Here is a 22,367-nt window from a genome sequence, read left to right on the forward strand (position 1 = left end):
CCCGCAGCGAGCAGCCTGCCTGAACGCTCCCAGTGCTCCCAGTTTGGCAGCGCCGGCTGCGCCTTCCCACCGTACTGGGCAGAGCCGGCTCCGTGCCAGCCGCTCGCGCGTGTGCCGGGGGAAATGCGGGGGGGCTCCGCCGGCGGCCGCTGGCTCGGCGGGGCGAGGACCCCCCTTGGCGGCGGGGCGAGGTGCCCCCCCTTGGCGGCGAGGTCCCCCCTTGGCGGCGGGGTCCCCCCTTGGCGGCGGCCCCCCCCCCCCCTTGACGGCGAGGTCCCCCCTTGGCGGGGGTTCCCCCTTGGCTGGGGGGTTCCCCCCCTTGGCGGCGGGTGCGCAGCCCGGGCGGCAGCGCGGGGCAGGGGAGCGCTGCTGAGGCGGGGGGGGGGCTCGGCGGGCTCTCGCCTTCCTCCCGCCCTCCTCAAAGTTCGGCCGGGCGCTGCCCGCGGGCCGGGCCATGCCGCGGCCCCCCCCGGCGCAGGGAGCCCGGGCGGCGCGGCCCCCGCCCCCCGCCGGCGGGGCTGGGCCTCTCCCGGGGCGGCGGGCCCCGCCGGGGGCGCAGGGGTTAACGGGGAGCCGCAGCGGGGAGATGGCTCCGCCTCCCCGCTCAGCACCTGGCGCTCCACCGACGGTTGCCTCAGCAGTCGATTTCGGAGGGGATTGGCGGAAAAAAGCAAGAGGGGGAGAGAAATGTGACAAGTGCCCGGGGCTGGCGGCTGCCGCGGGGAGGCCTCCGCACCTGTGCCTGCCTCTCCGCCGCCCGGCGCAGTTGTGGGATCCGCCGCGCCGCGCCGCATCCTCCCTCCAGCCCGCCGCGGGCCCCCGGCGCCCAGCATGACTTCTTCGTTCAAGCTGGATTTCCTTCCGGAGATGATGGTCGACGGCCGCTTGCTGGTCTCTGACAGAATGTAAGTGGCGGCGGGGCTGCCGCCGGGCACCCCCTCCCCTTCCCGGTACCCCCCGGTACCCCCCCGCCGCCGGGCGCGGGGCTTCGGCCGGGTCCCTGCCGCCCCGTCCGCGCCTCCGCGGGAGGAGAAGGGGGTGTCCGTCCCCCCCCCCCCCCCCCCTTTTTCCCTTTTTTCCCACCCCCTTCCCAAGTCACTCGGTGGTCTCCGTGCCGCTCCCCCCCCGCAGGGCGGCAGCGGGTGGCTGGCGTTCCGGCATGCCGGCAGAGGCGGGCGGGGGGCGGCGGGGCGGGGGGGCTGTGTGCCCTGGCGCAGCGCGCAGCAGCGCGCAGCGGTCACGCGGAAGGGAGCGCGCTCCCCCCGCGCCCCGCGGGAATTCCCCCCCCGCGCCCCTGGCCCCCCGCAGCCAGCCCGGACCCCCCCCGCGCTGCCCCCGCCGGCCCCCCGGCACAAGAAAAATCCCCTTGCGAAAGCTTCATCGGTTGTCAAATTCCAATGAAATGCTGAGCATCCGCCGGGAGTGAGAGCAGGCAGAAAGCAGGGATTTTATTTTTTTTTTGTTTTTAATCTTGTTCCCAACAGCTGCCTGGTATGGAGAGTGTTAATTAGGGTGAGGGTGGTTGTTTTACATACAGTTGAACTGGGGATAAGATTTATCGGAAGGCACCGAATGCTGGAATTTCAGAAAGAGAACTATTCCCCTAGCCTGCCTCGGCTCCATTAATCTCGATCCGAAAGTTTCTATTATCATCCTCTTGGGCATTGCCAATTGACAGGGATTTTCAGGTAACCTAAGCCTTATATGCAAAAAGAAAAGCTAGAAATGAGGAAGGAGTCGCTTGCTGAAAGATAGGAAGGCTGAGGACTGAGCTGTGGTTTTACGGTATCCAAAATGCCTTTTATTTTGTTGCTTTTTCTTCTTTCATCAGGGTGACAAATGTGGTTTGAGTTACATTAGAATGAAGTGAGAGGCTTTGGCATTGAGTCTGTACTGGAGCTATTCCGGTTGAGGCAGCGCTTAAGTTACAAGTGTAAATAAAGCCGTGTGTGCAGCAGAGACTGTCACCTGTGATTTGCACAAATCAGGTTGCATACTATGCCCCCATCTGAGACTATTCAGACTTTTATTACCTTCTTTACTGGCAACCAAACTTTCTCCTAAGGTGGAGTGCTTTCTCTTGCGCCAGCAGTGTTCTGCGTGGAGATACTCAGTGGTGGGCAGTTGTGGCAGCTGAGGTTTAATAAGTGTGTGGAAGAGGGGAAAGAGGCAGGGGGAGAACCTACTCGGTGCGGGTGAGTTACACCATTTTTTACAGTCTTTGGAGGACAGGAAAGTGATTGTGTAAAAGCTGCCCGTTGTCTCCGTTTCATGATCTTAAATTCAAACGAGTTCTCTGCTGTGTTTTGTTTTTCCCATTGTAGGATCGGTGTTTTTATTGGCATCGGTCGGTTTTGGAAAAGGCGCGGTATTTCTCGCCTTTTGCATAAAAATTGCATAGGTTTGACTATTAGGGTACAAAGTTGCAGCCGAACGTTTGCGTCGCTTGCTTTGCAGCCCTCTGTTGGGACTTGCCACAGCCGAGCTTTCCCTTGTTTTCATCGTCTCAGCTTTGATTAGACTTTTCTACCCGCTGTTCTTCCAGGCAGTCAGAAAAGATACTGCTAACAAACATCTCCAAGCTCAAAGGCACTAGTCACTGTGGCTGATGATGCCCTGTAGTCACTTAGGCTTATATAACTTTATCTCCAACTTGCCCCTTAAGGGAGGAGTACCATGTCAAGCTCTTCCTCCTGCATCGCTGTCTTTACGCTCCTGTTCTCTGGGAAGCATCCATCATGTGTTTTAACACAGCTTGAAACACCGTGAGTGTTCATCAGATGCAGATCTTCATGTGTGTCCAAAGAAACAAAAATTACCGTAGAGGTATGTCAGCTTCTAAGTGGATCTCTAAATACAGAAGTTTAATAATGAAATCCTTAAACACGCATCCTTGTAGGATTTGGTGCTGGTTCTTCATATATTTGGGAGAAGGGTACTTTGTAATCTCTTGAAGGACAAAAATAAAACTTTACCTCCTGCATCCTCGGTGGTAGTGTTGTAATGTGCTTCCTTGTGTTACCAAGCTTCGCTTTGCTGCGGAACTCGGTAATTGTGAAGATGTATGATTTCAAGGGATCATGTGTCATGCATACAAATTAATATCGAGGGTAAATTGCTATTAACTAAGGGAGCTTCTATTCATTAAAAAAAAAAAATCTTGAAACTAAATGCTGTCTGTGGAAGCTTTGCTACACTGCCTTTCTAAAACTTTCTAATTCACTATTTAAAACATCTTTATTTTGTCCTTCTAGCCAAGTGGTGACATACCGTTATTTGCAAGTCCCCAACTCTCTGGACTAATCAGTGCTGACGAGAATGCAGTTTGATTATGCGTAAGGGGTCACGGGCATGTATGCCCCTTGCCCCTTAGCTGGCCCGCCCCAGACGCGCAGCGAGACGCCAGCAGCGTTCGGTGGGGTGGCACAGAGCAGCGCGGAGCATGCTCCAAGTTACAGTGCTGCACAAAACTTTTAACCTCGCCATCTGGTCTAGCCATTGAGTAGCGCTTAGTTCAGTCTTTAGCAGAAAGGAATTTCCTATTTTGGAGTGAGGCAATTAGCAAGATGTATGTAAAACTCTTCTCTTGCACAGTGAAAATTTGCAGAACTAGATTTTTTAAAATTTTTTTTAATGCCAGTGGCATATCAGATGTTTTAGGAAATCATGACCATACAGTATCACTTATGCTTCCCGTTGTTTGCACATGTAAAAGTTCTTTGTAAAAGGAATTCTTTTCAGTACCATCTTTTTTTTTTTTTTTTTTTTCAACAAGCAACAGAAGGAGAATTTTCAAGGAATAATTTTCAGTCCATACCTATTGTGAAAGTTAACTGCTAGCTTGATAATTGTCAAAGTTAAAACGCTCTTACTTCTGTGAGACCGTTAATTGCTCTTAAATGTTGCTTCCTTCCAAATTTTGCTGCTGTTGTTATCTAGCTGAACATAAGTAAAATAGAACATCAGATACATTGAGCATGACTACTTAGTATAATTAAACTGTATGCATGGCATCAGTGTACCTGGCTAGTAATTGAATGGCAATTTTGCTAATAAAAATTCATTAATGAAATGGCATTGGAGAATAGACCTTCTAGGATGTGAAGCGTTAAGATGTATGAACTTTTGGTTTTGAGGGCAGATGGCGAGTTGGGTGCTCCAGCCATCATAAATGCTTGCAAAGAGACCGCTTGGTTAGTGCTCTAGTTAAAGGATCAGAAATTGTTTGACCGATGTTATTTGTAGCCTCTGTGTGTTAACTGCGTGGAAGAAGCAGTTCTGAAGAAAAGATATAGGTGGAAATACGTGTGTATATTTGGGCAGGGTAGGAGAGGGTTAATGGTTACTAAGTGCAGTTATAAAATGTGAGGTCAATGTAATTTGCTTAGTAATTTCACTGACTTACATGTACATGCCAACTGGATGATTGTAAAGTGGTTGCTTTGAGGATTAAATACTCATCGTAGTAACCCCCCACGTTGATTTCTGCAATACCACCAAAGATTTTCTGTTCCATGATACACATTCCACTGCCTGGGATTACCTTTCATGTAAATGAGTAATAGTGTTTGTTGTTACTGAGACAAACTCCGCTTTGACGTTCATTTTTGATAGCTGGGTATAATGTCAATCACATGATGGTTAAAGCAGTCCACATGCAACTGCATGGGTTCCGTGGCGGTTATGCGTAGAAGTATTTAGTCTTTGAATTCCTGCCTCTTTTTATCCAAGATGAGTCAAAATCAGATATATGTGCAATATGCTGATTAAAAAGGCAGTGAAGATCAATATTCAGTACTGTTTGTTTGTTTTAAATGTTTAATAAATAAGGGATATCATCATTCACAGGCTTAAAAACCAGAAAAATTCCCTTTCTGCACTAAACCTGCAAAGCAAGACTTTTTCCAGCATAAACTGGAGGTAATAAAATTAAAGTGTTTGGTTTTTTTTTTTAACTTCACTGCAGGGAAAACTCAACATACTGTCAAAAATAATTTTTCAACTATGGTTTTTTTTTATAAGTAGAATATCAAACCATTAATTGCTACCTAAAGATGGATAGCTGGGTATCAGCTGTTTAAGTCCATAGCATCATCCTTATACTGGCATTTCATTCTAAGTTTGCTTTAGTAATAGCTTTATTTTAAGTATTATGACTTTTTACTTAAGTTACTTGCATGACAGATTCCTTGGGCCACTACTGAGGGAAAGCAAAGCAAAAGAAGAAGAAAATCCTTGACTGTTGACAAAGAGCTCCAGAAAGGCAAATGAAGCTTTGGATGTCGATTAAGTAATTACAAGTCCATGGTATCCTTCTCCCCATCATCTTTTCTAGTAGCTGCCTAGAACCCCATTCAGCATTTAACCTATGATAACTCTCAGCACATTAATGTTTAAATATATCTTCCACTTCCTATGATATGATCTCACAAGTTTTGAAGCCTCCCCCACATGTGTTCATCATCCAAATTAATCATCAGTTATGATTGCTTTAAAAACTTTCATAACTCTAAATATTTCATTGGCATTTTAGGACGTTTGATATGAGCATTTGGACTATTCAAATTTCATAATTAATTCATAGATTAATATAAAAATATTTGACCCAACCAATATAGGGGAAAGGTGTGCAAAATCTTTTGTTTGTAAAAGCTGCTGGAATGCAAGGAATACACTTTGGCAAGACAATGCTCTAGAGAAAAATCATTGTCTTATAGTTTAAGCATATAAAAACCTCTTTCCTTCTAAAGCGGAGAGGTGATTTTTTTTTTTTTTTCATTTTTTTTTCTCTCATTTCTACAATCTGTGTTTCCTATAGTGGATTATTTCTTGTGTGTTCATATAATTGCAAAGTATATTGCATCTCCTGACATGGTTTCCTTTGATTAAAACAAACTGATGGCAGGGCAAGGTTAACCAGAGGCTAAAGTCACAAAATAGAGAATACACGTAGAGAGCGAGGCTGAGCTTTCCTTAGCGAAGAAGTGGGAAAACAGGAAAAACCTTCATAGGTGCAAGAAAAATGCAGGAACGAGAATGCCTATTTGGAAAATAAAAACTAATTAGAGCAATAAATGTAATGTTCTCAAGTAATTGTGAAATAATTATTCCCCTTTAGAATCATCATACTTTAATTGCTTTCCCCCGCATTCCTGCGTTCTGCATGCCTATGGAAAGGAAGAGAAGCGCTTGTGTTCCCTCCAGGATTTCATTTTTCATTTGCAGTAAGCTGCTGGCTTTCTCATAAAGGTTTTCAGAAATATGTTGCCTTAAACGCTGTTGTGTTCTTCCATATGGTGTTAAATAGAAAAGGTGAATGGCAGATGCTGAAGCTATAAATTCTCTCCTATCGTCCAGATAAAGCACCCTGAGATCTAGTTGTGCAGTTTATCCATCCTCTGTATCGCAGATTTATAATCAATCTCTCATTTTCATTGAGACTGTGTTACGTAAATAGGACACACTTCAACAGTGTATTCTCTTTTCTCACAGCTTGATCCTTGAAAAATCAGCTGACAATAGTTTAAAATTATAATATTAATAAAGAGGAGATCATCTGGCCTTCAAAATGACATCTGAAAGCAGCTTCTGGTTTGTGTTAAATCTTAATTACTGTATTTAAATGAATGCCTAAATGAGCCAATTCACACAGGAGTTGCCTACTGTACCAATAGTGCCTGTTTGGTGATTTCCCCCCTCCCCGCCCCGCGGGTTCACACAAATGTAAAAAACTGCTTGTATTGAGGAGAACATCTATGTTCTCTTGCCTCTTACAACGCAGCTGAAGAAAACTGAGTATCTTGAGTGTGCTCTCTGCCCTGGGACAGCTTCTCCCTTGCCTGGCTGCCCTTGCCTGTCTCAAATGGTGGCAACACTTGAAGCCAAGTTCAAAGGCAGTGCTCCAAAAGAAACACTGGTGTTGGTGTAAGAGCAGCGGGAAGGACTCCGTGTTGGCCTCCTGAGCGTTATTTTGCGACTTTACCCATTGCTTACTATCGGGGCAGCATGTTGTCCGACCTGAGGGACAGAGCTTATGGCTTAGGACCAGGGAGAGACTTTGACTGTGCCCGTAAATGCACCAGCCGTGCTGCCTTGGGTTGCGCTGGGAGGGATGCCATCGTGTCCGGCCGTGCCCAGGGCGGCCTGGAAGGGATGCCATGGTGTCCGACCGTGCCCAGGGCGGCCTGGAAGGGATGCCATCGTGTCCGGCCGTGCCCAGGGCGGCCTGGAAGGGATGCCATCGTGTCTGGCTGTGCCCAGGGCAGCCTGGAAGGAGGCAGTTGTGTCCGGCTGTGCCCAGGGCGGCCTGGAAGGGATGCCATGGTGTCCGGCCGTGCCCAGGGCGGCCTGGAAGGGATGCCATGGTGTCCGGCCGTGCCCAGGGCGGCCTGGAAGGGATGCCATGGTGTCCGGCCGTGCCCAGGGCGGCCTGGAAGGGATGCCATGGTGTCCGGCCGTGCCCAGGGCGGCCTGGAAGGGATGCCATGGTGTCCGGCCGTGCCCAGGGCGGCCTGGAAGGGATGCCATGGTGTCCGGCCGTGCCCAGGGCGGCCTGGAAGGGATGCCATCGTGTCCGGCTGTGCCCAGTTCGCCCCACTCCCTGCTGCCACCTGGCATGCGCTCATCCTCCTCGAAGGAATACGTAGGAAATGTCTGTCCTGTGTCCTGTCTTTCCCTATCAGCCTATGTGAGTTGAGCCACTTCGGGTTTGCCAGGAAAACAGCAACTGAGTGTTTTGTTTTATGATTCTTACATCCCTGTTAATTTCTTCAGTTGTTCTGTGGATCTTACTGCGGGGTTTTAAAGTTTAAGTCCACGGTTATTTCAGAGATGTAGCCATCGATCTTTAATGAAAATGGCGTTAGTGATCTACTGATTTTTTGGGTTGGTTTTGGGGGTTTGTTTTGTAATATTTTTTTCCTTTTTCTGTGTGGGTTAGCATCATAAAGTAAACGTAGTCCTGACAGAAAGGCCTAACGCTGACTGTCTCCCAGCAGTGGTGGTAATTCATTGAAACGCTAATTTACACCTTTTTCAGTTTCTTTCCACTGAAACGCAGCCCTAGACAGCAGTGGAGTTGCTGTATGGGTAAGAGATAGATGCCCAGGTGCACACACCCTTTAGGCTGTGTGTGGCGGGGTATCCCCACGATGGGAGGACAGGCAGTTCCTTTTGAACCAGCTATGACCCTTTCTGTCTCAGGCTGTGCTGTGCTTTTTCTTGTGTTCTGTTCCTACATCATATATCCTTTGAAGCAGTTCCAGTCTGATTGCAAGTCACAGCTGACAAGAGCTATCTTCTGTTTCATAACCCTGAAAAAATAATGAAGAGCCTTCATCCTCTTAATCCAAAGGCATGACGCTGTCGTCTTGTTTAATATACACGTGCTCTTCCCATTTCTTGCTTCTCGACAGCTTTGCACCACTAAATTGCTCAGAGAGGAGGGGAAAAAAAAAAAAAGATCCACAGCTTGCTTGACCCACCACTTGTTGTGTCATTGACTCCAGACCTCAGTGGCACTTGGGCTGGTGGCACTGGCGGTGCCTGGCCTGGTGTGAGATGAGTGCACTTCATTTGCCTGAAACAGACCCAGGTAATTGAAAGTTATTAACTTCTGGCAGAGGATAACTGTATTTGAAAATCTACAAAATCAAGTGATCTGTTCCCTCCTTCTCTTTTTTTTTTTTTTTTTTTTTTTTTTTTCCCCCCTGGCTCATTCAATTGCTTGGATCTGTCAGCCTTTGCCTGCAATTCATTGCTAGTGAAAGAGACATCTGGCTATGCCCTTTATCAATAAATGCTGCTTCTTTTTTTTTTTTTTTTTTTTTAAATATTTTACCACTGATGGATTGTAGAACAAGCATTAGGAGTCTGAAATGTTGTCAAACACACTCCATGCCCAGTGGCTATCACTTAAAGAAAACCCTATTCTGTACCTGATTTTCATACAAAATGCTGTAGAAATTACAAGTTAGATGGCTGTGGTTTTGCTTGATTTCACCACGCGTTTTAGTAAACTTAATCCCCTTGTCATGCCTTTGGAGGGGATAAAAATCTATCATTTTATCTGCAGTGTTTCTGTATAAACATAAAGAAAAGTTGATCATTTCATTAGTCAGTAAATTAACTTTCAAATTTTTTTTATTTCAGTTTAATTTTTTCTTCCAAGATATTCTCTTTTACCCCCTGCTGTTCAAAAACAAAAAAAATGCACGATATTACAGTGACTATTACTTTAGGTATGAATTTAGTCTTTAAAATTGGTTCTTGAAAATATCCTGATTGGGGGCTGTTGCAGAGATTTTACTGCAAAACCGTAAATGCCTAATTAAGGGATAGCCACAGGTCAAGATGATGTCTCCAGGGAAAAAATTGCAAAAGTCATTCTCCTTGTCCTAAACTGACCTATGTAATGCACCTTCTTCCTTGAAGCACTGAAATTTTAGGATTGCAAGGTGAGCACTGGCTTTCTCTGGCAGGTTCATAGTTGCTACCTCCTTCTGGAAATCAGTATTGAGTGGGAGGGGACCAGGGGGGAGGAGGAAGAAGTAAAATTAGCATTTAATTTTTCAGGATGTGGAAAAATAGACAACAAGTAAACCAATGCTTAGAAAAAGAGACTGTTTCAGACACATAAAGCACTATTATCTGATATTTTATTACAGACTATAGCCTGCAATCCATGTTCAAGCCAAACTTCCAATGGGTTTACAGGAGCTTGGCTTGAATGAGGAATGCATAATGCTGGGCTTGGTGTCCCATGCCAGGCTGTCCAGCTCCGAACCATGAATCGTAATCGTATAAATGGTTTTTGCAATCTTTTTCCCATCGCTCCTTTCAGAATGAACTTCAACATGGAAACATGAGGCAACTAACTTTTTCAGATACTATTCTACCTTGCTAACAGAGTGAGTTGCTATCTTGATGATGGAGTGGAAGATAAGTTGATTTTAATTGGGTGGGTAATCTTTTGAGGGATGTTCACACATCTCAGGTTGGGGCAGAGGGTTTCTGTTGTTCTTGGCAAACCTTTTCCCCTTTGCCAGAGAGGAGGATTCATCTCCACGCCTGAGGGCTCTCAGCTTTCACCGACATACATCTCTATCATTTGGCTGCAGAAGACAGAGTACAACTTTTCCTTTTAAGTTGGTTTGCTGTCTGTGGAGAAAAGAGTAAATGCAGCAGCTTCATAACAGTGCTCAAATACAGTGAAAGAAAGTCAACGCTATATTACAGATTTTTTTAAAGCAATTGTGTTTTCCTGATTTCGTTATTGCCTAAGTGTAGCCTCGTATCTCGCTTGCTAGACCATGTTTATTTATCTTCAAGACAAGGCTGTGTAGAATAGGAAAACCTCAGAGTTCTAATATCTTCTTCTTACCATGCTCATGTCTGTGCTGTTCCTCGGGTATTTCACTGGAATGGAATGAAGCTTTGTATGCTTAATTATGTATTGTAGAGCATAATGACTTAGGGGCAGATTATGTGTATTTTTGAGCTTTTTTTTTTGCAATGGGCATTACAACGTGGCCCTACAGATGTTGATGCAGGCTTCCTAGCTGTCATTGCAAAGTGAGACAGAAGCAACTCTTCAGTGTCCTATGGAACAAACACGCAGTAATTCACAGAGGAGTGAGATCTGTTTTCCAGCTAGAAATATTGCTCACAAGGCTTAGTTTGGCCCAAGCAGTCTTCAACAGCACTGACTGATCCCGGTGTTTTGAGAGTATTATTCCAGGCTCCTTTAGGTCACTACTTCTTCCCCCTGCATGTAGAGTTTATCGGATTTGGGAAGAGGTCCTGCAGCAGCATCCTTTTTGCCTGTGTGTCTTTGTTGAGGAACAGCAGGCTACTCATAGCAAGAGATACATGCCGGGATTCAGAATGGAACAATTTTCAGCTTGCTAAGATGCCCATATTGCTACCTGGAAGCTCTGCAGGAGCCAGAGACTTTTTGGCTGTTTCTGTGCCTCTTTGCTCCCTCTGACCTCACCTCCACATCAGGGGATACTAAGACTTCTTTACTTTGCTGGCCTTCAGAGGATTTGAAGGTCTCAGATTCCCTAGGCTCTCCATTTCTACTCAAGTGGGAAAGGAAATGGAGAGGACTGCTGCTGACTTCAGCCAGCCGGGTCTCTGATTTTCCTGTTTGGTTTGAAGCCACACATACAGAATGAATTTGGAGTTGAGAGATTCCAGGCCCCCCGGTAAGATGAATATTGTGGAAGGGACATGTGCAGCAGAAAATGGGGGGAGGAAGGTATGTATTTAGGCAGATTTTCATAAAAGATGCAAATTCAGGATTACTTAGCAGAGAAAATAATAATTTAAAATTAATGTTGTATTTAAAAAGAGGAGCATCATTTGTGTTAACAGGAACAAAGATTTTATTTTTAAGCTCAGCAAAGCCTCAAATCCCAGAAAATGCAAAATTGCTGCTGATAATTTCTGAACGTGAACCTGGAAGGCTTCATGGAAACTTAGAAGGAAATAAATCAACCTCCCTCTCTTTCCCCAGAACTCTTTGGGCAAAAAAAAATCTGTAAATATTTAACAGCAAATAATCAAATTGCCAAGAACCAGCAAACAAAGCCCTTTTATCCAATCCCATAATATGCTGTAAATAATGAAAAACCTGATAGATCTAGCTGGAAAAACTTTTTTTTTTTTTAATCAGTGAAGAAGCTTAGCATCTAGCACTTTAAAAATCCATCAACATAGCTAAAACTCTTTCCAGTCTCTTACCATTTCATGTCACATATTTCTCTGTCCTTGACATATGCAATTTGCCCTGCTTATATCTGTTTAAAATGCTGGGAGCCTTGAGCATGCTCTGCTCCCCGTTGCATGCCTGCAAGAAGCCTTCCCCCCTTTCCTACCTTGCGAAGTAAGAACTACCCTGCTCTGCTATCCCTCATCACCCATTCAGTATTCAAACAAACACCTCTGTGATTCCTACCCAGCTTCTCTGGTGGAAGAAGTTCCTATAAATATCTCCAAAACATGTACTTTATTTTCCTCCTTCTTTGATAGGATAAGTAAGAGAAACCTGTTGAACTTGGAGAACCATCCAGAATTTAGATCTGAACTGCTTAATGGTTTTATATTCTTGCTATCCAGCTAGTGGCTCATGTCTTGAAAGTCCCTGCAGGTATGACCATCCTTTTTGGTCTGTGCTCACTGACCCAGCATACTGGAATTATCGGCGCTGCCTGTGATTTTCTAGGTTTTCTGGGGATCTGTTGTCCAATAAAAATATTGCTTGACAAAATATAGAATCATAAAATCATAGAATTGTTTAGGTTGGAAAAATATAGTAGGTTTCCTTGCATTTTTTTGTAGTGGATGTCTTACTAGGTTCTCTCCGCTCTGTTTTTTAAACAGTCTTGTACAAAAGTTGTGAACCAAATATGATACTATCATGTGGGTTTTTTTTTTTTTTTCCACAACCACAAGTTGCCCTACTTACCAAATCCAAATCACTGTGGATCTATGTAATATGCCTTTCTCAAGGGCATCTGTTAATTCCATATGATAAGCTGGGAGTTTCAGCCAGGAATATTGAGCGTTGAAAGAAGACCTGGTTAAACTGAATAGGACTTAAATTTAATCAAATTTTAAGCAATTATCCTAAATTATAGCTTTGACAGACCTTGTGTGAGCAGTTGCTTCAATGTTGAGGTGTTTAGGTGAAAGTTTTATCATTGAAGGGAATGGTATTCCCCTATACACTAAATATATACAGCTGCAAGTTAGATGATGCAGCAGGAACGCATATGTAGGCTTCAGTAGATTATGGCCCTTTCATTAAGCACTTGACTTTATATACAGTGAAACCGGTGGTAAAACTCAACTGATATGAGTGGTTTAGAATCGGCTCAGAGATTCAGATTCCAGAAAGACTGTTTTTTATGAATAAATTAAGGACTGAGTCCAAGGCTTATTGAGTTGATGGGCAGACTCCCTTTGATTTCAAAGTACTCTGTATCTGTGATCCAAACGCACTGCGAACAAATAAAGACAAAGAATTTATGTTGATTGGACATATTCAGTGTGACAAGAGCTTAAGTCTGATTCTTTTCTTTGCTTATGAAACACAACTGTGTGCTTCTCCCCGGGGTTGCTGGTAGACAAGTATTTTGGTAGCTGCATGCTAGGATTCCCAATTAGTGCAAGTGCTGGCTCCTAGCACTAAGACTCACAACGCTCTATGAAACGGAGAGAAAGTTATGGTTGATAACAATATGTTTTGGGGTTATCCTGATTTGCCTTCAGGGTTTTAAGGTATTAATTTATCATCTTTTCTTTTTCCTTTTAAAAAAAAAGGTCTTGATCTGTTGTGGCAGTAAGTTTAATGGCATCAAAAGACTTGCAGTTAAATTGTGGTCTTTAGTGAGACGAGGTTCTCTTCTGCTTGCTAACCATCCTCCATTCTCGCCCCTTTGTGCTGGTTGGGGAATACTTTGTGGCATCAAGCTCTGGGTCTGCTTGCCCCTCACACCTGATTGCCTGTGAGATTTTGGGATACCATGTGTAGGTTCTTTGTTCTGATGTGCAAATATGTGTCCTCTTCTTTCTGTGTGTAAAACTGTTTTCTTGAGAAAGCAAGTTAATTTTCTTAGTCAAGGAGCTCAATGCACTCTAAGGGATGGATATGTTGGAAGTAGCACCAAAGCAGCATCAAGATCACTTATGCCTCAGGCTGATTCTGGTTTACTACTGAGGCGGACAAGTAGTTACACTGACTATAGAAGCACAAATAGTTTTTACTTAGGATACGCTTAGTTTATGTGATGCAGAACTCCTCTGATACAGATTTCTTTTTTTAGTATCGGATACATAAATTTCATTTTACCCTAAAATAATTTACTCTGGGTGGATCTTCTGACCAAATCAAATGCTTGATTTCTCTTCCTGAAATTCCTGGTCATGTTAGCTTGGAAGCAGTCTTCAGTCTCGCTTCTAACCTGAACCTGGTTAGTTTATCTCAAAGTGACTTCCCCTCTTGCAACACTGATACCTTTTCACTTGCTATCTTTTTGGTTTGATCTTGATTTACTTTTGCAACTGCAAAAAGTAAATTGGAACAAGGTCTACTGATATACCTCTATATTTTTAGTTAATGTATTTTAAATTTTTTATAGGCATCAGATTTTCAAAGTAATGCCAATTAATCTTTGTTCTGGTTTATGTAGGTTCCCTATGCAAAGAGTAGAATAATGGGAAAAGTAAAAGCAGAATGTACATACGGGTTAGTATAAACCACAGTCCTTTTCATATTGAGCATTAGCTTGTTGAAATGCCTCCACTCTTGGCAGAAGACAAGCTTCGTAACCTAAGAGGATGTGATTTGAGTGGAGTTTTCATGCCCCATGTGCTCATTGTGTTCTTGCCACTGATGCAAACATTATCTATAATTACATTTTCAAGAGACTGAAAATTGCAGTCTTTGTGGAACAAAAATGCAGCTGAAGAATGGAATGTATCCTCTCCACCCTCATTATAAGGCTTATAAAAATCAAACTATAAGGCCCGGTACTGTAGCTTTCAGAGACAGGAAACCAACACCGTTAGCCTGTGTTAGAGCGTTTTTCACTGAAAATTATGACCTTTTGAAGATCAAGCTAGCGCTGTTATTTCCAGTAGTTTGCCATTGAAATTAGTTGAACTAAAATTTTAACTGACATCAATATAAATAAAGGCAGAGTAATTACTCAGTTTGCTTATTTATAATATTAACTTTATGGATTTGAGATTTTATTCACGATTCATGGTTACATCAAATATTTATCAGACAGGTCATAACATGGGTGTGGAAACTTATAGAATCATAGAATTGTTTAGGTTGGAAAAGACCTTTAAGATCATCCGGTCCAACCATTACCAAGTCCACACTAATCCAATCAAGGGTAGACTAGACTAAACCATGTCCCAAAGTGCCACATCTACCTGTTTTTTGAATGCTTCCAGGGACAGTGACTCCGCCACCTCTCTGGGCAGCCTGTTCCAATGCTTGACCACCCTTTCCGTGAAGAAATTCTTCCTAATATCCAACCTAAACATCCCCTGGTGCAGCTTGAGCCCATTCCCTCTTGTCCTATCGCTAACTACTTGGCAGAAGAGCCCAACACCCACCTCACTACAACCTCCTTTCAGGTAGTTGTAGAGAGCGATAAGGTCTCCCCTCAGCCTCCTCTTCTCCAGACTGAACAACCCCAGTTCCCTCAGCCGCTAATTGAAAGAGTAAGCCAAACTTCCTACCATATCATGATGTGGAACAGCCATGTTTTTCAGGAGGAAAGCAGTAGTACTGGAAGTGCTGGTTTATGTTCTCCTGGACACCAAGGACTTTGAGTGTTGCAGCTAAAACTCCACACATCTAACTAAAGCACCTCTTCCCCACATCAAAGTGTTACCGTCTTCCATTCTGGTAGCTGAAGAGCCAGAAGTAGAAAGGAGATAGGTAACCTGGACTTCCCAATTGTGTAAAACAAGCTCTGGAAACTTAGATAAAAACTTCTAGGTGGAGACAGGTAATCCTGAACTTCTATAATATGCTTTCTGGAGTAGAAATTCATAGAATCAAAGTATATCAATCACCTGTTCATAATACCCCTATGTTCTTTTTCCTCTCATGAGCTTTACTTTTCAGTGGTTTGGGGTCTGTCTGTGTCCGTCCATCCACCCCCCCACCCCCCCCCCCCCAAATAAGTGGGGCATTTGAATCCTCTCTGAAAGTGGAATTTGACCCTGTAGGGATGATCCCAGGGCAATAGCTGCATTTGATGAGAAAGTCACATGCAGTTATTGGTTCTGTGATTTACTGCACTGAGAAGTGTGGGTAGAGGTGTTGAATGATCACATGAATGCTAATAAATAAGTAAGGGATGGTCCTGAATGCCTGTACATCTGTGAGCAATTAATAAGCACATTCATGTAGGTCAATGGATTTATTGCTAGTAGCACAAATAGTCTGGACTGAAATTAGTTTGTGTCCACTGCCTTCCTTTTAGTCTGTTTTTTTCTTCTTCTAAAGAAAGTGATAGTTTGGATGCTCTTCGTAGGTTCACAGTTTTTTTCCAAAAAGCAATTTTAAAAATCATTTGGATGAAATAATGTGAGTCTTATTACATATCTGTTTATGGCCATCTAGCTTGCTGCGGAAAGGGCTCTGGGCAACTTCATATTACAGCCAGGTGACAATAAGGGCAATTAGATCCATGTGCTTTATGCAGTTGCTGCCCAAGTTGGCAATTCTACCTCTAAGTTCTGCTGCCTGATTGCTGCACGTTATGCACAGGAACACTGTGGTGATTGAGTGCTGGAGTTCCCAGGACAGCATCTATTCTTAGTGGTCCAGCAAAACTTATTAAGAAAAGTAATTAGAACAAAGCTCAAGTACATTAGCCTCTTTAATGCTCCGGAATTCTCAGAGCTATCTTCAACATTGGCAGAGGCTGTGTTTTCAGTAGAGAAATTGAAGCAACTTTCTTTGCTGAAGTTAAACCCACTTTAGTCTTAGCATCGTGATAGGAGTTTCTTCTTACGTAATAGTATCAAGACCCAGACAGATAAAAGGGCAGTGGTATGCCAGCTAGTGAAAATAACCCACCTTTGATTTTATTTTTATGATGAATTTCCATCAAGGTGCAAGGTTCTGTGATTCTGCTTGCTGCTTATGCGTGGTGTTCTTCTATGCCGTGTCACCTTACACCTTTCTGTCAGCTCCTGAGGCTCAAGAACTATAACATGGATATATAGCTAACTGTTTTCCTTTCAAGAACCATTTTTTCTTTTTTTTCTTCCTCATCTGTTAACTCTGGCAGGCTGGAATTGTATTTTCTTTTTCTGCTTGCAACACCACCCAGCGTTGCATTTGCTCAACAAATCGTCTCCACCATCCTCCTGATTATTTTTTTCTCCACTGGAATCCAAGAAGCAGTCTCAAGCCTGTTCAGCCTTGTCGGTGAACCAAAACTATGTCTCCTCAGGCCTTCAGGATGTCTTTGGGGACATCTCTTTGGCCTCTAAGCTACTTCAAAAATGTGAGTGGCTGTCTTCCTGAGATGGGAATGTTCAATAGATTTGAAGACCTTCAATACAGGGGGAGACATACTGTATTGAGTAGGCTACAAGGAGAGCTGCTCTTCATTTTTCTTGTTATATACCTATATTCATTCAGCTTGCATACTTATCCCCTTTCCCAGGCATCCCCCTCCCTGCTAATTCTGGTGTAGGTGGACAAGAGTTAACAAAGTGTCCTTTGAACTGTAGGATGTCCAGTTAGGTAGGTATGAAGGGTTCAAACCAGGCAGGAAAATGGGTTTCTAGGTTTTACAGGTCCAGACTACTCACATTCACTTACTGAAGAAACATTCTTCTTATAAAAGGAACTACAAGCTATTTTTTCTTCCCTTACGCCAATTAGTGACAATTTTTAGGTCTTCTCTTCTGGCACACTCGGATTATTTTGCCTTTGTTCTTCAGTTGCCTTAGAGAGGTCTTTTGATGCTTTCTGTACTGTTGCTTTGTAAGCCAGATAGTTGTGTCCAGTGTCACTCCTGGCAGCGTGCAATCTGTATAGTAAATTTAATAGAATAACGCTCATTTTGTTCCTTTTCTTAAAAATAAGATCCTCATTCAGTGTAAGCTGCTGAATTGCAAGGATTGCACAGGAGCTTGTGTTTCTGTGAACACCTGAAGGACAGCGGAGAAGACCCATCACTGTCACCACACCACCACACCATTATTTGGTTTTCCTTCTTGGCAACTCCTATGGGGAAGTGAAACATAGTTTTCAGTAAACTGGCTTGTTCCTGTATTGAATCAAGCTTGTCTCATTTCAGATCTTTGTGTCTTAAATTTCCAATGGCACTGAAAATACCACATTTGTTAATTTGAGAAGATTTTCAAGACGTTCCCAAGGATGGAGAGGAAGTATGTCCCATAACTCCTGAGGCAGGCTGACTTTTACCTGGCACTGCAGACAGGATTGATGTTAGTTTCACAAGAAACTTTTTAATAAAATACATTGTTTGAATATAAATATTATAGCAGTCAGAAAAGAGTCTGCTGCTACCTGCCTTAAAGTCGCTGGTTCCCCACGCTGAGGAGTTGAATGCTGATCCTGAGGCTATTTTATTCTGTAATGCTAATAGTGCTAATACAGTATCATTGTGTTTGAGGCTTCAAAGATACTATACAAGCATTTTCTTATGATTCCCTGATCTTTGCATTTATACCCAGCTGTTTGTTATTCAGTTCAGCCATCAGCATCTAAGTCTCAATGGACCATGTAATATGCAGCTGTAGCCAGATGTAATGCTTCCTATTCCTAAATGTTTCTGTTAGAAGCTAAGAGTGGCAGGCTAAAGACTACTGATAACAGTGTTGCTTGCATTAATTTAAACTCTAGAGCTACACTGATTCTGTTTGGCAAATTTATTCTATGGCCAACAAGCAGAGCAATATTTCCAATCTCCATCGTTGCTAGCAGTGTTGACATTAAATACATCGAGTATGTCTGCACTGATACAGAATGTACTTATGGTGCTAATTCAAATAGGAGAAGGATGTCCAATTTGCATAAACAAATATATTTTCAGATACAGTTCTATTTAAGAGAGATAAAGACAGAAAGGAGCATGTTCTAAACAATGACTCGCAATAATTTAGAACAGTTCAACAAATCTTCACCCTCTTTAATTTTTTTGTTTTCTATGGATAGCTGGGAAACCTTTACAGTATCTTGTTCAAGCTGCAGGCAGGTCTTGCTCTGCTCAGCTTTCCTGGCTTGGGTACTGGTGCAGAAGGGAATCACAGTGTTTGAGTTTTCTGCTGCAGATCACTCTGAAGCATTTGGCAAATCACTTCAGCCGATGACTGGGGTTGCACACATACTTGGGGAGTCTTGGTCGAGCCCTTCACTAGAAGCTGGTGCCAATGGGTGATTAGAGATCTCTGAGAAACTTTGGACAGGAGAGTTCTGCAACTGCAAAATGCCCTGTCAGTGGGGACTGGGCATATATCAAAATCTTTATAAAATTAACTTTTCTCTAGGGATTTTCATTTTTCATTGGCAGTGCATCTTTATAATGCATACTTTAGGTTCTGCTTTGTCACTTCAGGTGTGTGGTTTAACTGAATGTAAGAATGAAAACAAAATTAGATGCATAGTGCTGGCTCCATATTTCTTCCCTTCCTCAGCCCCTGCTCCTACCCCCAGCCTGTTTTGTTTTGGGTATTTTTTTTTTTTTTAATTACTCTGCACATTAAGTAATCCTAATCCAGCAAGGTTGTTCAAATTTAGAGCAGTGCCTTGCTTTCAGCTCCTCCCTCTGCTCTGTGCATGCCCAAGGTGGTTAGTGCTGCACAGCATCAGGCTTCTGCCCCGCGTGCTGGGCAATATGGGCTCGTGTTTCGATTCCAGAGTGAACAGCGTTACACAAAGGATTTGATGCGATTGTAATGAATTGCATAGGGGAAGTGCTTGTTTGAAATCAACTCCATTAACTCGGAGCACAAACCATTGCAAAGTCAACAGTTTTTCTGAGTGGCCACTGCCAGCCATTGCTTTTGAAAACACTAATGGGCTGTTTAATTAGGTGATGAAAATTGTTTACAGTTGGTGATCCCAAGTTTTGTCATTTTAATAATGGTTAAATTCACTCCTTTCTTCGATTCTTGGCAACTCTCTCATTGTTTCATAACCTGCTTACGTCCAGTTTAATTCATTTGCGTGTATGAAAGCAGAACCTCTCTCATGCAGCAGTGGTGTTAACTGCACTGTGTCATTGGAATAGGTGGGAAATGACTAATATACAGCAGTGGAAGTTAAACAAGTATAGCATTGCAAGAGGATATTTACATTTGCGGAAGATACGTTGCTTTTGAGCTGACTGTACATGAGACCTAAAGATAATCTTGCCAATAGCATCTAAATTTCAACTGTTCCTGTGTATCTATTGCTCCTGGGGTGTGCTAGCTTATCTTCTCTCTCTCTCTCTTCCCTGGCTTAATAATGTCTGTCACTTTGAGAATCTAAGAAGGGACAACTTACAGAAGTGTCCTTATATGCTTCGTTTTGGCTTCAGTGGTTGCTTTAGAGCAACCAAGAGCAGTAGTTTTGTTTTTCTCTTACTTTTCTGATGTTTATCCCTACTTAGAGAAGGTGGACTAGAATATTGGGAGGCACTGAACTGACTTAAATTTTTTTAATGTTGATATCCACATGATGCCTATGGGCTCCTTTTTCTCTTCACCCTGTCTAAGCACACTACAAAGACCCAAGTCCCTGTCTTACAAGCATATGTTCTAAACAACAGGAGAAAAATGGTTGGAAGGTGAAAATTGAAATGGAAGCACACCTGAATTACAGGAGTTGTGCCCAGAGTCATTGGATGGCACTGGCAGAGGCCATGAGATGCCTGGTTCCCCGTCTCTTGGTTCTGTGCCCCCTCAATGGACTTGGATTTTTGGTTTGGTTTGTGATAGCATTAGTTATATGCCACATATTTTGCAGATACTTTCTGCCAAGGAGCTTAAGCATAGGCAGATAAACAAAATGGCAGATGCTGGGGGAGGCAATGTCTTTTGTGTTTTGGGTTTGTCTTTTTTTTTCTTTCCCCCCTCCATTTCAAAAGTACATCACATGCGGGTCTTTGAATTCAGAACGGCTAGCAACCTTTCAGATGAGTTTTGGATGCCACCATGAAGGAAATGGGGAGTGACTGGCCTGTTCAGAAATCACAGTGGTGTTAGGTTGATACTGTGACATGAAATCCTACAGCATTTCTAAACCCCTCTGCACCTCCTAATTTTGTGTTGCAGATGTAAAGGCATCATTAATATCAGCATGCAATATGCTGCATCGATAATGAAAGCATTCTTGAATAGCTTTCCCTTGCAAAGTAGTACAGAAAGCAACAACCATATGTGACCACAGTTAGATAAAGGTTGTGCTTCCTGGAGCTCAGAAACCATGTAGGAGACCCAGTTCCATCTTCAGAAGGCACTTGGTGGCTTCCAAGTCCTAGTTACTTTCAGAAAGTCCTAGTTTCCTAAGACATTTTCAAAGAAAGTCCTCCTGCAGCTCAGCTGCTCAAGTGTTCTTTAACCCTAGAAGTCCACAAAAAAGGACAAAACCTTAGCTGTAATTCTACAGCAAGTGTTACCACGGCAGTTGTACCTGAGTGACCGGCTAAGCATATAAAAACCAGAGCGGTAAGAAGGCTGTACGCAACGGGGCAGGCATTTTCAAGTATGACAATACTCACGTCAGCTGTTTTCCACTGCCACCATGTGTACTTAGCTTTCTGAAATCAAGGTAAATAGGCAAGCTGTGGATTGTTGTACTCCTGTGTCTCTGACATTACTGGACTTCTGGAAAGTATTGCGATGCTGCTGTAATATAACAGGTGGTCTGTTATATAAATAAGAATGGCTGAGGAAGAAAATGTTTATGTTCAAGGAGTAGACCTACATAAATAATTCAAAGGAAATGTGATTTCTCCTATTTTCAGGCTGCTGTATTCTTGGGAAGTTCTCTAAATATGCATAGAAAGTGCAAGCAAAATAGTTTTTTTAAAATTTCTAATTGTGTGTGCTGTTTTCTCCCTAGGGAGCAAACAGATGAACCAAAATAAATAAGGTTTATTCTACAGCTTTAGTGATAAAGATGTTTGACCTGAATAATGGTGGAAAGTAATGAACGCAAATGTTTGCAAGAATCTGTCACGTATCTTTATTATGTAATCAATACAAAATAGTTGGGGATATGTTCACATAACAACGGCACACCCTATTAAAATATTACGGTTCACCATAAATGCCATTTTAAGAGTACCACTCAAACACACTACATGTAAGGGATGTTCTTAACAACCTTTTCTTCTTTACCCTCGTGTATTAGTTACACATTCAGAAAAATCTCTCCTTTGCTTGAAACTTTGTATAGTAAACTGCATGAGAAGGCAGTTTGAGGTTTGTTTGGGGGTTTTTTTTGGTCAACGTTGTATTAGCTTGGCTATTTTCAAAGCTGGAAAGCAAAGGGTTAAAAGGAGACTCTGTATTTCTCTATTCCCAAACCAACATTTAAATTGAAACATAATTTTATAAACATTGCATCTGAATACCATTTCTCTTTACAGGATCTTTTACCTCTGGGACAGTGGCTTGGATCAGGATTCTTTTTTTTTTCTTGCAACAGCTGTTCAGTGCATGAAATAAGCTAGTGGATGTGGTCCAGTTTATAGTGGGAAAGTGTCCATCTCAAAACCACCATCTCAATTGGCACTGAGTAACATCCTTGTCTCAGCAGAACAGCCAGAAATTGAATGAGCATGAATAATGAACCCTTTGCAATTGTG

At 43.0% G+C, this 22,367-nt stretch overlaps 1 protein-coding gene across 1 annotated transcript in view; it reads left to right on the forward strand.

The window, feature by feature from the left end:
- The first annotated feature begins 831 nt into the window (after positions 1-831).
- Positions 832-22,367, forward strand: part of CELF2 (CUGBP Elav-like family member 2) — a 242,289-nt gene continuing 220,753 nt past the window's right edge. The window contains exon 1 of the mRNA XM_075709724.1: positions 832-905. Within this exon, the coding sequence (XP_075565839.1) occupies positions 832-905 (74 nt within the window). The remainder of the gene's footprint in view (positions 906-22,367) is intronic.

This window comes from Pelecanus crispus, chromosome 1 (genome assembly GCF_030463565.1).
Source record: "Pelecanus crispus isolate bPelCri1 chromosome 1, bPelCri1.pri, whole genome shotgun sequence".
In the NCBI taxonomy this organism is placed as follows: Eukaryota; Metazoa; Chordata; class Aves; order Pelecaniformes; family Pelecanidae; genus Pelecanus; species Pelecanus crispus.